Here is an 18,949-nt window from a genome sequence, read left to right on the forward strand (position 1 = left end):
TTTCTTTTTACTTATTAAAATATTATACATATCTTTACAACCTTTGTTTGCTTTCTTGAAAATTTCAATTGTATGTGGTATATGTGCTTGTATTTTAATTCTTGCCTCTTTAATATTGTAAGTACCAATTCTATCCAACACAGCCTTTTTAAGTCCAGCATATTCTAAAAAGTTTGTGTTTACATGTAAATTATTAAGGGATTCAAGACTTATGAAATTGCCTTCTGAATCAAAAAGATCAATTATAAATATGAAGCCTGCATTAAAATAACTTTTTAGGAAAGCTTAATTACTATCAATTCTAATATGTGGGTTATACCATATCTGTTCACTGTGAATGTTTTCATTTTTAAGGGCTGAAATGTCTATTATTTTCTGCCAGCTATAAAATACTTCTTTCCAAAAACAGTTATGCATTATATTACCAAGTCTGGACAGAAAGTCTGTTCCTCTTAGCCATAAATTGTTCACTGTTGTATTTAGACTTGTCTCTAACAAATTAACGCAATGGCATATAGATTTTGAGTGAGTTCAAAAGTCTCCTTATCCAGCTTGACTTCAAGGCCAGAATAAAGTCATTATAATCTACCATTTTAAGACCACCAGATCTATAGTCTTGTATAATAGTTTGTTTATTTACTTTGTGTATTTTGCTTCCCCAAAGATAAAGGTATAATTCTCTCTCAAAGTTTTCTAAGAAGTCTTTACTTGGATTTGGTAATGTAAGTATCAAATGATTCATTTTTGGAATTATAAGGGATTTTATGACAGTTAATCTTCCTAATATTGTTAATTTACGTTAAGGTTCCACTACTTTATTAGTTTTTAGCTCACCTGAGCCAAAGGCTCAAGTGAGCTTTTCTGATCACAATTTGTCCGTTGTCTGTCGTTGTCGTCGTTGTCGTTGTTGTCGTTGTTAACTTTTCACATTTTCATCTTCTTCTCAAGAACCACTGGGCAGATTTCAACCAAATTTGGCACAAAGCACCACTAGGTGAAGGGGATTCAAGTTTGTTCAAATGAAGGGCCACGCCCTCTTTAAAGGGGAGATAATTGAGAATTATTGAAAATCTGTTGGTATTTTTCAAAAATCTTCTTCTCAAAAACTATTTGGCCTGAAAAGCTAAAACTTGTGTGGAGGCATCATCAGGTAGTGTAGATTCAAGTTTGTTCTAATCATGGTCCCCGGGGGTATGGAGGGGCCACAATTGGGGGATCAAGTTTTACATAGGAATATATAGAGAAAATCTTTAAAAATCTTCTTCTCAAAAACTATTGGGCCAGAAAAGATCAAATTAAAATGGGAGCATCCACAGGTAGTGTAGATTCAAATTTGTTAAAATCATGGTCCCCGGGGGTAGGGTGGGGCCACAATTGGGGGATCAAGTTTTACATAGGATTATATAGAGAAAATTTTTAAAAATCTTCTCCTCAAAAACTATTAGGCCAGGAAAGCTCAAATTTGAGTGGAAGCATCCTCAGAAAGTGTAGATTCAAGTTCGTTCAAATCAGAGTCCCCGGGGGTAGGGTGGGGCCACAATAGGGGGATGAATTTTTACATAGGAATATATAGAGAAAATCTTAAAAAATCTTCTTCTCAAAAACTATTAAACGAGAAAAGCTCAAATTATAATGGAATCATCTTCAGGTTGTGTAGATTCAAGCTTGTACAAATCATGGTCCCCGGGGATAGGATGGGGCCAAAATGGGGGGATCAAGTTTTACATAGGAATATATAGAGAAAATCTATAAAAATCTTCTTCTCAAAAACAATTTGGCCAGAAAAGATCAAATTAAAATGGAAGCATCCTCAGGTAGTGTAGATTCAAGTTTGTTCAAATCATGGTCCCTGGGGGTAGGGCGGGGCCACAATGGGGGATACATTTTTATACATAGAGAAAATCTCTAAAAAAATCTTCTTCTCAAAACTATTAGGCCAGGAAAGCCCAAATCTGAGTTTGATGAAACCACGATACCCTAGAAAAAAAGTGGGGCCACAAAATGGGGGGGGGGGGGGTATATAGGAATAGAGAAAAATCTTCTTACAGGTACAACAACAAAAGGGGCTTGGTATTTACCACAAGAAAGAGGTGGATAAAAATTGGCAGATTTTCAATTTTTTTTAGCAAGATCTACTGTACTTAGTTGTCAAGATATTTTGATACTGTAATGCTAATTTGATCAGAATTAAGGCAATTGTTGCTCAGGTGAGCGATGTGGCCCCTGGGCCTCTTGTTTTATATTGTCTAGTTTTATATTGTAATTTAAGTTTATCATATCATCTAAGTTTACCGAAAATTTTATCCCTAGCAAGTCAAAGTTTGTATTGTTCCAATCAAGTTTCCATCTCGAGTTATGAAAAGTTTCTTTAAAGAATTTTTTACTTCCTATCCACACCATCTTTGTCTTAGAAAAGTTTATATCAAGTCCTGATATATCCGCAAAAAAATCTAGGTAGTTCTCTAAGAATACCGTCTAATGTTTCTGGTGATCCATTTGTAAATAAAGAGGTGTCATCTGCATATTGTGAAATTTTGTATTCAGTATCACCTATTTTTATATCTTTAATGTCTTTATTATTTCTTATTAATTATTGCTCCTAATATTTCTGCACAGAGCAAGAATAAGTAGGGTGATATTGGGTCACCATGTCTGCACCCTCTTTCAGGGTAAAAATAGTATGATATTATTCTATTTTGAATAATACATGTTTTTATGCCATTATAAAAGGTTTGTATCCAATCTTTAATTGAATTTCCAAAATTAAATAGGTCAAGTGTATGAAAAACAAATTCCCATGATGTAGAATCACAGGGGCATCGTATCCGCGCTACACTCTATGACATATATATAATAATACACAAGGGAAGAATCGAAAGTAGAACACGATTTGTAAACAATGTCAAAAAACAACTTACTTTACAAAAGTTACGCAAATCCTCGCACACATTGTTGCAAATGTTGTCAAAAAACACGTTCACACACAAATATTCCTAATAAACTCGGTAAAAAGCGTTTTTATCTCATTGAAACCGCTGTCTGCTGCAGAAACCCAATCTCTTCGCCCAAGAAAAGATAACTCTGTACTTTCTCTCTCTATATGTTCAGTAATGATAGTAGAAATTTCGGCGGTAGGCCTAAACGTATGTTACTACCGTAAGCATAATAAGTTAACATTCGTTCCGATATATTTGGCATGTACTTTAATTAGCGTCATTTAATATGCAATTGTTTAAAAACAAATTAATATATTTCCTATCATTTAATCTTTTGTAGAAACGTAAATATACTTGGCTAGTAATTTGATATTGACAATTAAAACAATGCTGAAATTCTAATTTTGAAGGTTTAATGGGTTGCAAAGACAAAAAAAAAAATTATGAGTATTTTACTTATTGAATAAAAAAATTATATAATTTTTTTTTTATGTGAACACCAACGTAGTTTTCCTTTAACATTTTAGAGAAGAAAAAAAATATTTAAGATTTCCCCAGACATTTTAGAGGCGTGCGACCAGTTCTCGCCGAGTACCATTTCTCGCCAGTACATTGTGACGTCATTTTTCGTCTATAATTTTATGTGTTGATAAAATGACGTCACAATGTACTGGCGAGAAATGGTACTCGGCGAGAACTGGTCGCACGCCAGTAGAGAGAGAAAGTACAGAGTTATCTTTTCTTGGGCGAAGAGATTGGGTTTCTGCAGCAGACAGCGGTTTTAATGGGGTAAAAACGCTTTTTACCGAGTTTATTAGGAATATTTGTGTGTGAACGTGTTTTTTGACAACATTTGCAACAATGTGTGCGAGGATTTGCGTAACTTTTGTAAAGTAAGTTGTTTTTTGACATTGTTTACAAATCGTGTTCTACTTTCGATTCTTCCCTTGTGTATTATTATATATATGTCATAGAGTGTAGAGCGGATACGATGCCCCTGTGGTAGAATCGAAGGCTTTTTCAAAGTCAATTAACATAAGTAAACCTGGAATATTGTTTCTTTCGGTATAGTTCATTAGATCATATACTAATCTGACATTTTCACCTTATAAGAATAGATCCATCATTTTTAACAAGTTTTGGTATTTGCTTATTGATATAATTCCTAGATTCTAGTGTAAGGAAATACCGGTATTTACTAGGTTTTTCTCCTTCATCAATCCACTTTACTTTTGATCGTACACATTGGCCTTGAAACTTTTTTTTTCTTATATTTTCTAGCTCTTTTTTTTAAATACTATATTCACTTAATATATTCTGATCTGTTAAATTAAGCTCTAAGTTAAGTATGTCCTTTTCCAATTGTTTTTCTTTTTTATTTATTTTTTTTTTCTTAAATGCTGCAAAAGATATTGATTTACCTCTAATTTCTGTGAGCAGGATATCAAGGAAGGTTTGATCATTAATTGTAAATTGGATAAGCTCATTGTCTATATTTGTAATGCTTTCTCTCTCATATATGGGGCATGCATACTGAAGCTTCACTTTGTTAATTTCTTCCTTAATTACAGTAACATATTCCTTATCTGTTAATAAAGAATTATCAAATTTCCAAAAACCTTTGCCTTTTTTAAAATCACTAGTTTTACAGGATAATATGACAGGTGAATGGTCCGACCGGTAACTGTTTTCCGACTTGACTGATAGTATCTTGGGTAGCAATGATTCTGATATTTAAAAAAAATCAAGCCTAGCTTGTTAAATAATGGGGTTTCTTCTTCTCCAAGTAAACATTCTAGAATCTGGGTAATTCTCCCTAAATTAAGATATCTTTTAAGTTTAATGTATTCATTAGATTATTAACTTCTTGTCTAGATTTAGGGTTATTATGATGTAGGTAATTCACTGAATATAATTCTTTGTTTAAAATCAAATTAAAATCACCACCTAATATAATGTATTGAGAAGAGTAAATATCTTGGAGGGTATTCAGTAGTTGAGAGTAAAATTCTGGTTTGTCAGAGTATGGACCATATATATTTATAAGCAGAAAGTGTAGATTCTCTACAATAACATCTAAAATCAAGTAGTTTCCGTTATCATCTCTGTATTGTTCATGAATTGTTATTTCACAATTGTTGTTAAAAAGAATAGCAACCCCTCTTGAATTAGATTTGCAAGAGCTAAAAAAAAGCTTTGTATCCCCATTGTGTTTGTATTAGGTTTTCATCTTCTTGAATAAAGTGAGTATTTTGAATAAAATAAATATTATAATTTTTAGTTTTTAATATCTTAAAAACATGAGTAATTCAATGTGTGACGCTGAAATGGCATCTGAAAACGTTTTATCACAGTCATTTGCAATGAACAAACCTGTATATATTAAGAACTCTGAAATTCAAATGGACAAGAACAAAAAAATTGGCAATTTTGAAATGTACGAATCCATACATAAGAAGGTTGGAGATGAAGTGCTTTGCATACAACTGGAAAGAGATCTCTGGAGAGTTTATCTAAAATCCAAAGAAAGTAGATCTGTGCTGATAGTAGAGGGCTTTGAAATCAGAAACATCACTGCCCAAGTATACGAATCAAATCCGTATTCTACTGCTGTGCCTCAAGTCCACGTGATAATGTCCTTAAGGTAACTATCTGTGGACTCCCTTTGTCTGTACATGACTCTGCAGTACTAGAGATGTTGCACTCTTTTGATGTCACGATCAAGAGTGACCTTAAATACGAAAACATCAGACACCCGACGACCCGTCGAATGACTAGTGTGTTAAACGGGAACAGATTCATTTACATAGCCCCCCTCCCTAACAACAAATCACTCCCTAGGAGTGCAACATGTGCAAAGTTAAAATGCCGTATATATCATTATAACCAAGTCGTAGATGATCCTAAAGCCCAATGCTTTAACTGCTGGGAAAACGGTCACCAAAAACAGCAATGCAAAAACCCTAAGGTCTGCAGAGTGTGTAAGGAACCCGGTCATGCGCCTGGATCTTCCGATTGTCGACATGAGGAATCCCCTGATAATGTGGTTGTTTTCCAAGGCCAGGACAACCCTTTGTCCAACTTCTTTCCCTGCAATCTTCGCATATTCGGGGAGCACCACAAATCAGCGGAGCACGCATATCAGCTCACAAAGGTCATTCGATCGGGGAACACGGATGCTGCACAGAAGGTGAGGGATGCAGAAACAGCCCTTGATGCTAAAAGGATTGGCAATTCAGTAAAAGACCCTCAAGGATGGAGTGACGACAAAGAGACTTAATGGAGGAGATCGTTACTGCAAAGGCTGATCAAATAGCAGAAGTCAAGGCTGTCCTTGAAAAACTCGATGGTAGCATCACATTTGCCAAGGGAACCTTCGACATGTTCTGGGGGACTGGTCTGGACAAAGAGGCCACCCTTTACACAAAAATCAACAAATGGCCTGGAAAAAACAAACTTGGACTCTTATACCAAAAGCTGGCTAACAAACACATCCGGAAGCTCAGGAGTTCTTCCTTACCCCGGAAAGGAGCATCGGCCGAGGGTCAACCGAACATTGAAGACTTTCTAAAAGATCTTCGAAGGCAGAGAAAAAAGAACGACAAGTGCGACAAGGGTGACAATCGATAGTAAGTCAGCAATGTAACTCTCATATACCTATGAATGATACGACATTAACTTTCTTCTCATTAAATGTTCGAGGTTTCAATACGTACAAAAAACGAACAATTCTTTTTGATTGGCTAAGGGATGTGAAATATGATGTAATATTTTTACAAGAAACTCATTTTGTAGAAAATCAAGAAATGTATATATAATTCACGATGGTTTGGTGAAATAATTAATTGCTATTCAGTATCAGTTTACAGCAGAAGAGTGTCAATTTTACTCAGGAAAAATAGCAGTATAGAAATTATCAATTACCATAAATCACTAGACGGGAGAAGATTATTAGTCAATATAAGATATAATGAAAAAGTGGTAACTTTGGTGAATATTTATGCCCCAAACAATGAAAAAGATAGGGCTGATTTTTTCAAACGATTAATTTCTTGGATTAATAAAAATTCTCTAAACTTAGATAATGTTGTTACAGTACTATGTGGTGATTTTAATTGCCAAATTAACAACGAAGTAAGTGATAAAACTGTTAATATTCTAAAGAAAATTTTAAAAACTCTTAGTCTAAAAGATAGTTGGATATATTTTGGAAAAAAATCCGAACAAGGTTTAACTTGGTGTGATGGAGATAATGTCCCAAAAAGTAGAATAGACTATGTTTTCCTTTCAGATAGTTTATGTTCCATACTTAACAATATTATGATAAGAAAAGCTCCCAAAGTAGAAAATAATAGATTAACAGATCACATGGGGATAACTTTTGAATTATGTACCTCTGAAAATCCTAGCGGCGTAGGATATTGGAAACTAAATACCTCATTGCTTAACAATGAAAATTTTTGCAAACAACTAAAACAATATATTCGAGAATATACAACAGAAATACAAGACCCTGTAAGTAAATGGGAACACCTTAAAATACGAATAAAAAACTTTTGTATAAACTTTTCTAAAAACTTGGTTAAAAGTAAGAAAAATTGTATAAACTTCATTGAAAAAGCAAATAGGAAAAATAGAATCTCAGCAATACTCTGAAATAAATATGAACTATAAACGTTTATTAAAGAAGGAAATAGATGCATGATTATTATGCGGAAAAATGTAGTGGAGCTTATGTTCGCTCTAGATCTGTTTGGTTAGAAAATGGGGAAAAAAGTACCTCTTACTTTCTAAATTTAGAAAAAAAAAAACAAATAAATAATACGATTAACAAAATAAAAGATGAAAATGGAATAGAATATACGACGACAATAGAAATAATAGATGTTCTTATGAATTTTTATGATAAACTATATACAAGCAATGATATTGATATTGTTGATATTCAAAATTATCTCAATAGTATTAATTGTGGAAAAATCAGTGATAATGAAAAGGAAATGTGTGATGAAATACCAACATTAAATGAATGTAAAACTGCAGTTGAAAATATGAAAAATAATAAATCTCCGGGACAAGACGGTTTACCGGCAGAATTCTATAAAGCCTTTTGGGATGATATAAAACATATCTATTATGAATCTCTAATCAAGAGTATAGAAAATAGAATATTGCCTTTTTCACAAAGAAACGTGATAATGACTTTAATTTTCAAAAAAGGAGAAAAAACTAATCCCAAAAACTACAGACCCCTTAGCTTAACAAACACAGATTATAAGATATTTGCACACGTATTAGCTAATCGTTTACAAAAAATAGCAAGTACGGTAGATTGATAGGACGTGAGCAAAGTGCATTTATAAAAGGACGTTATATTGGAGAAAATGCTAGACTAATACTTGATGTTTTTGAATATTACATGCACAACGACTTAGATGGAATATTACTCTTTCTTGATTTTTAAAAGGCCTTTGATTCAGTAGAATATAATTTTATGTTTAAAACGTTAGAAAAGTTTAACTTCGGAGATGAATTCATAGGAATGATAAAAACATTGTATAATGACCCCGTGAGTCTTTAAAATTAAAAACAATGGTTGGATATCGAAATCATGCACAATGCATAGAGGAATGCGACAGGGATGTCCTGTATCCGCTCTCTTATTCATATTTGTAATTGAAATATTAGCAATTAAAATTAAAAATGATAACGATATTAAGGGTTTGACTCTGAATAAAAATGATACTTGCAATGATTTAAGTTTTAAAATTGTTCAACATGCGGACGACTGTACCAACATGCTAAACGATACAAACTCTTTGAGAAAAGCAATAGAAACAATTACCGAATTTAGTAAGGTTGCTCAGGACCTAAACTTAACTTAGAAAAAACAAGAGTGTCTGTTAACTGGTTCATTTATCGATACGTATTCCAACGATTCTCATATACATGGAATAAAAATAACAAAGACCTGTATAAAAACGCTAGGTATTTACCTGGGACATGATAAAACTGTATGCTATGAAAAAAATTGGATAAGCACACTAGAAAAACTAGAAAAAATACTAAGTGTCTGGAAAAGACGAAATTTAACCATATTTGGTAAATGCACTGTAGTCAATACCCTAGCAATATCAAAAATATTATATAATGCCAATATTTTAGAAAACCCTAAAAGTAACTTTTTTAAAGCTGCTTCTAAACTTATATATAACTTTATCTGGAAAAAGTGAGACCGAATTAAAAGAAATACTCTAATTGGCAAAATTGAACAAGGTAGAACAGGTGTTATTGATATTGAAAGCAAATTCCATGCTGCCAAAGCATCATGGATAAGTAGAATATTAAATGAAAACAGTGTTATACATAGAGCACTTAGTGCAGTTATGAGACAATATAAACTTAATATCTCTGTTATTTTAAAAACAACAGAATACAACTTTTTGGAATCATCATTTTTCAAAATGCTGAAACTTCCTGTTTTTTACGGAAATGTATTTTCAGCTTTTAACAGATGTAAAAAACAAAACACTGTGAATACGCTAAATAGAGACGAATTCCTGAGTCAATTTATATGGAACAATAACCTTTTCCAGTATGAAAATAAACCACTATGTTTTGAAAATTGGATAAAAAGTGGAATTTTGTATGTTAAAGATATTTTTGATGAAAATGGAGAGTTTTACGATATGATGTACTTTACACAAAAATTGGTTAGAAAAAACAATATCTTATGTAAATATATCAATGCTTAGAAAAGCATTCAAAGCTTATAAAGAAAAATTTGACTGCAGCTATTCAAAATACGTCAAAATTAAACATTGTGTATCTTTTTTATTTCGAAACAATACCGTTAATTCAGTTAACAATGTTAATAGTAATTTAAATTACTATTCATTGTTTATTGATAAAAAGTTTCAAAAACCAATATACGAAAATAGATGGAGAAAATTTTTTAACGACACATTATGTCTCTATGGGAAAATGTGTATATTGCAAAAATCAAAGAAATATAAAAAAAAAGAATCTCAGAATTTAATTACAAACTCCTTCATGGTATATTGAACAATAATGTATGTGTCAGTAAATGGAACAAAACTGTCTCTCCATTGTGCGAAGTGTGCAATGTTAACGAGGATATACAGACCCTGAAACGTGCTACTTCACCAGTTGCACGGTTCGGTTCGTTATGCTTTGTGAACGGTACGGTTCGCTTTGTGAACGGTACGGTTCGTTTTGTGAACGGTACGGTACGCTTTGTGAATGGTACGGTACGCTTTGTGAACGGAACGGTTCGCTTCTTGCATGGTACGCTTTGCTAAAAATAGCTGCACGCTTTGTGAACGGTTTGCACCCTTTATTAATGAGGTAGGCGTGGCCTGAACGCTTTGATTTTTCTCGATATAATTTCGTTTAGTTTTTACACGATCTACTTCAGCAAGGTGGTAATTATGACATATGATAATGGAATTTTTGGTTTATTTATATGATATTTTACAGATGTATTTCAATCTCTTTAAAATCAGAACTTCCATCCGTTCCCCTGTTTTAGTACGTTTCGTGAATCGTGTACTCAGTGACAACCGGGAAGCGGGGGTAATTTTTATTTTGATTAGTCTGTTATTATTTGTATTTAATTTTAGATGAATGTAATCATTAAAATAGATTAAAAGAACTGTTTGACTTTAATCCGATATATATTTTTGTTCATTCAGCGAGCTGTTGATAATTTTACAAAGCATCTTAAGTTTTTATTTCTATACATGTACTTGAATTGAAGTCATTCAATATTTCTAATCCATTTAAAATTGCTATAAAAAATTGCCCCGACTTTATACTGATATTTCTTAATTTTCCTTAATTGTTGTCTTGATTCTCGGCTTGTTGTTATTTTTACAAGCATCTTTCTTTTTCTTTATTCATAATTCGTATGATAATTCTTTATTGCGTACTAGGAGCCAACCGAAGTAGCACGCGGCGCATGGTGTAATCTGTACTGTTATACTTAAACTGATTGACAGGCGAAGCACGTGGAGTCCTGAGATAAAATCCCGCTCAAATGACCAACTATAGAAACCTAAAGCGAAATAATATAGTTAGAGATAAAACTTTAATTTAAGTAATATAATCAACACACAAGTTCTCTCTCTCTCTCTCTCTCTCTCTCTCTCTCTCTGAGAGTGTATGTAATTGTGTGCAAACAATTTGGAATTATTAGATTTTTATCTGTATGAATTTTACTCATTTACTTTAGACTCATGGTTTTCGCAACAATTTCAACACAATGACAAAAAGTTTGTACAGTACTAGTAGACGATGTATTCAGATTGATCTAGACGGTTAAAATTTTGGCGCTATTTCACATCACACATATTAGATTGAAAATAAATCTGTGTTTGTGCTTACATCTACTTGCAAAATGTTAAAATCCTATTTAACTATTTACAATATATTAAGTAATCAGTTTTTTGGTACATTAATGTACCCGGTAAATGATATTTTATTGCAAGTTAATATTTGTGAAAATCCCGCATGTATAGAGTTGCTGAATTGTTATACGGATCCACGCGCCAATAGTCTTCCGTGTAGTTGTTTGTGTACATATCTACAGACAGTTCATTTGATTTTTTAGAGATTGAGAAAAGTCACGAAACAAACAAAGTAGAAGTAAGATATATTCAGACTATACACACGACATGTTGTAATGAGTTACCAAACAGGTGTCCGTGGAAGATGTGAATACCGGCATCTCGTGTACACCTATTTAAACGCCCAAATATACAGAGTTAGTTGTAAAGTACAATAACTGCCAAAAAACAAAATAAGACAATGACACCTGTTGTGTATAGAACCCAAGATGAAAGACGCTGTTGTGTTTCTGATCAGCTTCTGTACACATATATCGCACGAGTGATTTTTGTTCATGTGAAATCACGACGCCATTACCAGCTATGCGGAAAATAAAGTTGAAAGTTATTTTATGAAATGTGTGTACTTTTTTTCGTTCGATGCTTGCATTTAATTTACTAAGACTTTGTACATGTATTTATCTATGATATATAATATAAGAGTGATTTTTTGTTTATTCATTGCTACATAAATAGCTGAAGTGCAAATAACTCGAGTCACCGGTAATATGTGGTTGTCATTTACTACAGCACATCCACATATATTTAAAAACATGATCTGAAATGTTTTCTTTTCTCATTTTTGATTGGTTTAAAGTTTAGCTGTAGATTAATTAACAAATCAAAAGGGCCGCGTAAGTCGGCATTTTTTTTTTAATTTGAAAGGGATATAGTAACTACCAATAAGCCCTGAAAATTTGAACTTTATAGGACAACAAACAAGCAAGATATTCGAGTTTTAAAAAACGTCTAGAAGAAAAAAAAGAATAAAAAGAATTATCAACAGAATCAGTACAAGGTCTTCCGTTGAAAACGGAAGACCTTAATTATATATTATAATATGTCAACCCTTGTTTAGCCATAATGTATATATTTCTAAACATACGCTATTTTTTTAACGTCTCAGGTAACGAGACCTCTCTCTCATTCATCTCTCTCTCTCTCTCTCTCTATCCTGAGAATCACTTAAAGCTATGTAAGGCCCAGTATGTACCCAATGTTTCAAACATTTCTGATTTTCATAAAAATAATCAAAATAGTATAACCATGAATTGTGTGAACATTAATAGTTTACAATGTTTAAGCAATCGGCGATGCAAGTTTTGAGATGATTACGGTCTTAGAAAGGAAATTAAATTAAAATATTTTGTAACTGTTTTAATAAGAATTACAGTTTTAAATCTTAGTATGTGTTTTCTAATCCCGTATAAAAAAATCTAGCAAAATATTGAACTTAACTGATGAGCGATAATCTCCGTCCGTATTCATAGAAAAACATTAGGTCAATAAGCCGTATATGGAAGTTGTAGGTACGGTACGCTTTTTTGTCCGTCTGGAGGCGGGTCTTGCATAAATTATCTTGCACGCTTTTTGCACGGTACGGTTCGTTTTGTGAACGGTACGGTACGCTTTGTGAACGGTATATTTTGCTTTGTGAACGGTACGGTTCGTTTCTTGCACGGAATGGTACGGTTCGTTTTAGAGGTGTAGTAGCACGTTTCAGGGTCTGTAAAACACCTTTTGTATGATTGCAAAATTGTCAGACATATCTGGGAGAGAATAAGCATGTACTTAAAATTTGATGTTACATGGAAAATTGTTGTACTAGGTTTTTACAATGAAATTAGAGAGAAAACTTCTTTTTTGAATAACTTTTTGTCTTTCATTAGTTTTACAATATATAAATATATAATGAAATGTAGAATTCAGAAAGAAAGAATGTGTGAGCAAGACCTAAGGCACAAGCTTAAAAATACTCTTTTTCTCCAGAATGTAATTATCACCAGTATTGGTAGAAAAAAAAAATAAAAACGATTTTTATAAAAATGTTGGAAACTTTCTTTAATTTCAAAACAGTATATGAAGTACCATATTTTTGATATATGATATGTGATACAGTAATACAATGTATGTTTATGATGAATACTAATTATTAAAATTATTGTACAATAGATTTAATATGTATAACAATAGTAGAGAGGTTTAGCAGACCAACGTGTACGTGTACTTGTACGTGTAGGTTACAAGTTAGAACTACGCGTACCAGCTCAATTACTTTTCTTGTTTAGCAGTTGTAACGTGTACTTGTACGTGTAAATGTTTTAATGTAATTATGGATATCCTCTCCTACTAAGCTGAGAATGTGGGTTATAAACGAAAAGTAGGAATTCTGCATGTGTTAATTTTATTAAACATCATTTATTATATATGCACATTTTCATTTATCGCAAATTAATAAGATAATGGAGCCACTGCATGTTTTGGAGGAAGAGATGCGTGAAATAAAACTCCAATAACATATTAAACACTAATGAAAATTTATGTTGGTAGATATCAGTATTCGCACTGAATATTCAGGCTTAAGAAAAGTTAACATTCTTATTAAAATTAATAGACAACAGGGAAACAGAGGCTACAAGTTCGACCTTACGGGTACTTTGCAATTTACACGTATGTTCATTCGGGTACATACGTGTAGAAATTCGTCATTACACAAACTGATGACGTAATGCACATATTTTCCGTTCTACACGTACACGTACGCGTACACGTTGGTTTGCTAAACCTCTCTAGTATTTTTTTTCATGCATGTAAAACTATGCTTATTACAAAGAAGATATATTTATACGATACGAGTATCAAAATATGTATGTTTTGTGATGAAGAATGATTTTAATAAAAGATAAAAAAAAATATCTTAAAACATCTCTTCTTTATTTGGGTCCCCAAGGCCTTGACAATTGACAGTAAGTACTTTTAATTGAAAGGAACTATCCATTATCAAATTCGTACACAGTGGACATAGTGCTCCAACATAATTGTGCAGACATTGTTTTGATAGAGAAGGAAGGTGCATAAACGTATATACAAAAAGTTGGATAAACAAAAGTATGTAAAACGCATGATGGCATATGTAATGAAATCATACTATAGTAGGGTAGGGGAGGGTGGGGGGGGCCAAAGAAATGTTTTCAAAAACACTGAATATCATTGTATTCTTTAATGAAAAATATATGGATGCGGTTCTGAGAAATTCAAGAGGTAAAGCCCTGTCTCTTATGTTTCATACATATAATTATAGTCTCTATAAAAAATACGTTAACGTTAGAATATATTGTAATACAGTCATAATCTTGATTCTGCATAAATGGAGCTTTGTTTCATAATAAAAACTTTACCTTCAAAATTTCCCTGTGTAAATGGTAACATGAAATAATCCATTGACACAAATAACATACATTTTTGTTTACAGCTGAGCCACGAGTTACAACACCGGAAATAGGAAACGAAACATAATTACGACACATTAATGTAGAACTAGATATTCCGGAATTATATTAAAACAAAGTGGAACTAAATATTCCGGAATTATAAGACAAAAAAAATTCCGTAAGACATAAAAATAAATAAATTAATAAACAGTACACAACAGAAGAGAAGAAAAGGTAATATTGGCTCAGATTATTTTTGTGGCTTAATTGAATGGTTGGGTCTATCAGAAATAACAAACTAAACTAATTACTTTTATATTAAAAAATCCATAAAAAGGGGGAAATTATTGCTGGTGTTTTTTGTTTATGTTTCAAATATTAATTAGACATCAAAATGTCGTGTTTGAGTTTTGTGTAACATGCAGTATGTTTGTTAAATACAGTATATTTTACAGTGGATATGGTCACTTAAGGATAAACCTGAACACACTACGGGGTCTCACTTTTTGATCAACCGGAGCCGGGGAGTTTCTTTAATGCACTAATCCCAGCATCCTTAATGTGTCTAAATCTCCTCGGTCCTATCTTTGAACCGTACCATGTAATGTTGTTATGTTCAATGTTGATGAGCAATTTTTAATGATGAAGTATTAAAAATTGTAGGTTTAAAATAACATAAGTTTTAAATTTAATCATTTTAAAATTAAACACATATACACACATACATAGGACTACATGTCAACAGCAATTTGAGCATTCTGTTAAAGGTCTAATTTGCATGAATGGGTAAAATGACAAACACTTTAACTATTATTTGAAAGTTTCATATGCACATTCTAAACAAACATACCATGTCCATGTATAGATTCCTCATTTAGAGAAATCAGATGCAGTGATGTCACATGCAATTCAATTAAATTATTTGTATATTATAAGATTTCTGACAGTGTTATGTTCTGAGTGATATAAAAAGCTAGTAATGATAATTAATGTGCATGAACGTTTTATATCAATTGGATGAATATAATGTGTAAAAAAAAAAATAAATAAATATATAAACTAGCTGTCATAGAAGAATTTTCAACACAGAAGAAACATGTTATTGATCAGCTGTTTATGAACCGGTCAACTAATTTTCAGAAAATCAAATCAGCTGTATATAATCCTTTAGCCTGTACTGTACTGATTTTCAGGAAACCAGATCAGCTGTTTTCACAGTTTCACTTTGTTTACATACAAACAACTGCATGTAGTCAGACTGAGTGTAGTGTAAAGCTATAGTATTGTCTGTATCAATGCGAACTGATTCGATCGTGTCGATTGAACTTTCTCAAGAAAATGAGTAACAATTTAACAGACCGACAATAAACTTCTACATGCACATTGTACAGTATAAATGTAAACAATGCAGTCTCTTCACAGGGACTCGTCACGAAGTTTTTTCAACCTTTTATATATACCACCTCTATACTATAAAATACACAAGGGAGGAATCAAAACTCGGAAAAATCGCTACCTCCCGATTTCGGTCGCCTCGTATTAATTCTTCTCGGACGTTAAACCCTGCACTCTAGGTATCATTAGATCGGGAAAGGACCATAGTTTTTAGGAATACCTGCAAAATTTAAACATTGGCAACAATTTTAGAAGTTTTCACGCATTTTCTTCCAGTTTACTCTCCGGTGACACTTTCTTCGATCAGATGTTGCGCTCTCATTGGTCAATTCAATGTTGCTCAAGATAACTCGTACGCGGACTTGTATTGTAGAGGGATTTTCAAACTTGCTTTGATGCAAGAAATACATAGTCACGTCATACCGAATGTCCGATGTATGGTTAAAATATTTCTACATAAATATGAAAATTAATACATATACTCACCACGTAATAAGTACTTCTTCACTCACCATTTGAATATCCCTCTAAAATACGAGTCAACGTACGATTTATCTTGATCAACAAAATTAACCAATGAGAGCGCATGAATAAATTTGGTGCGCAACATCTGATCGAAGAAAGTGTCACCGGAGAGTAAACTGGAAGAAAATGCGTGAAAACTTCTAAAATTGTTGCCGATGTTTAAATTTTGCAGGTATTCCTAAAAACTATGGTCCTTTCCCGATCTAATGATACCTAGAGTGCAGGGTTTAACGTCCGAGAAGAATTAATACGAGGCGACCGAAATCGGGAGGTAGCGATTTTTCCGAGTTTTGATTCCTCCCTTGTGTATTTTATAGTATAGAGGTGGTATATATAAAAGGTTGAAAAAACTTCGTGACGAGCCCCTGTGGTCTCTTCTCATGTTTTGAACGAAACAAAACAGTAAGTTGATCAGAAATTCATCCACTGTATAAAAACACAGTAAAATAGTTACTTGGTTATCAGGTCTATTACAAATACACTGTATATCTATTCTACATACCTGATAAATCATCAAAAAATCGTTACCATCGGGAACACCAGCTACACGTGTTTACAGCGTCTGGCGAGCGCTTTCGGGACGCAGATTCACAACCATACGACAGCAATCGTAACTACTCGGCCATTTCCGTCACCGCAATCGTAACTACTCGGCCATTTCCGTCACCGCAAATTATCGGTTACGGAAAAGGGCGAGCGTGATCCGAATGCATACGACAGATGTGAGATAGAAATTCTTCGTATATTCTCGTTGCTGTAAATGTATATATACACATATGTGTAATTCGTTGTTATTGGTTTTCCCATGAAGTATTAAATCAACCGTATATTTGCCAAAACTACTGTTTTCGGTGTATTTTCCATATATGGAAATACAGATGCGGGGCATGTATTATGACGTCATATCTCATTCTGCACTGCGCAACACTCTCCCTCTTGATGACGTTTTGTAGAACAGCAGCATGTGTAGAGAAGATGCATCGTTATTTTGTTTATTGGGATTCTTACCATTCCTCTCCACTGTTCTAGCTTACGGTAAGAATATCTGTTGTTTAACAATAGTTTAACGGGTTTTTAGTGCGGAGTTAGTGAATTCATAAATGAGAAAAAAATGTTGTATCATGGTCTTCCAAATAGTTGATCACACTAGTGTATCCTGAAGACATTTAATTTATAACTTTATTATGTACAAGAACAATACGACTTTTTGTTTGAAAGGAATGCTTGATGCAAGAGATCTACAAAGTTCAAGTGGGGAACTGTTAAAATCAATAATAAAATCTCTTTTGTAGTCTGTCCCAAGTCAGTGCTTCCGTCAATTTTTGATGATTTTTAATAAAAATACACATACCTGTGAAAGAAATACAATTGAAATCGATGAAAGGGAATATATCCAAGATATCTTCATTGAACAATTATCCCTTTTCACTCATAAAATTTCACAGGAACGAAAACAATTTTCTTAGGGAGATTCATAATGGGAAATGTTCACATATTTTCTCCATTCGGAAATACATCGCGCAATTTTTCAACGTTATCATCCGGGCTTATTAACCATTTATAGACCATTTTTAAATAAGTTTTCTCGTTATGTCACAAATGAAATAATTTTATTACTATGCCCTGAAAAATGCTGAATCACACCGGAAACAGCTATATTGTTTTTTCATCTAAATTCAGATGAACTCAATAGTTTAATTGATGAATTAACAGGAAACAGGTGACAGGAAAGCCCTGGAGTGTTTTGTCGCCTTCTGCCTTTGGCATCGGGCTACATAACACTCCAGGGCTTTCCTGTCACCTCGGGGCAAATATTCTGGTATGTCGCCCTCGAAGTCATATAATATAATATAATATATTATGTATAATGTGCCACAGGGCCGATTTGGGCCGATCTGGTTTCTACGTTCACCGCCACGGGCCGATTTGGGCCGATTGTTAGAAAACACGTGTCTGAATTGAATAAACATTTGGTTTTATTCTTTATTGTAAAGCTTACAGATGCATATATTTACTTTTTCTTTTTAGATATATTAATGAAGAATTTTACTAAAAAACCAAAACGTCAAAACATTGCTAAAATGACATCATAATTCACGCTATTACGTCACAAAGCGCCACGTAGATCATGTTAAAGCCGGGTTAAATGATGCAGAAATAGTATGTAAGTCACAATCGTAGCTGTATCTAATATGTTTTACGGTGCTACCGTTCTGGCGAGCGCAGCAAGAATTACACATACTGTAATCATTGC

The 18,949-nt window shown here is 33.0% G+C and overlaps 1 protein-coding gene across 1 annotated transcript in view; it reads left to right on the plus strand.

Annotated features, from left to right (window-relative positions):
- The window catches only part of LOC136269648 (multiple epidermal growth factor-like domains protein 10), a 63,666-nt gene that overhangs the window by 3,867 nt on the left and 40,850 nt on the right, over nt 1-18,949 (plus strand). Inside the window, exon 2 of the mRNA XM_066073481.1 lies at nt 17,618-17,730. Coding sequence (XP_065929553.1) covers nt 17,658-17,730 — 73 coding nt within the window. The 5' untranslated portion in view covers nt 17,618-17,657. The remainder of the gene's footprint in view (nt 1-17,617; nt 17,731-18,949) is intronic.

Source organism: Magallana gigas, chromosome 10 (genome assembly GCF_963853765.1).
Source record: "Magallana gigas chromosome 10, xbMagGiga1.1, whole genome shotgun sequence".
NCBI classification, from domain to species: domain Eukaryota; kingdom Metazoa; phylum Mollusca; class Bivalvia; order Ostreida; family Ostreidae; genus Magallana; species Magallana gigas.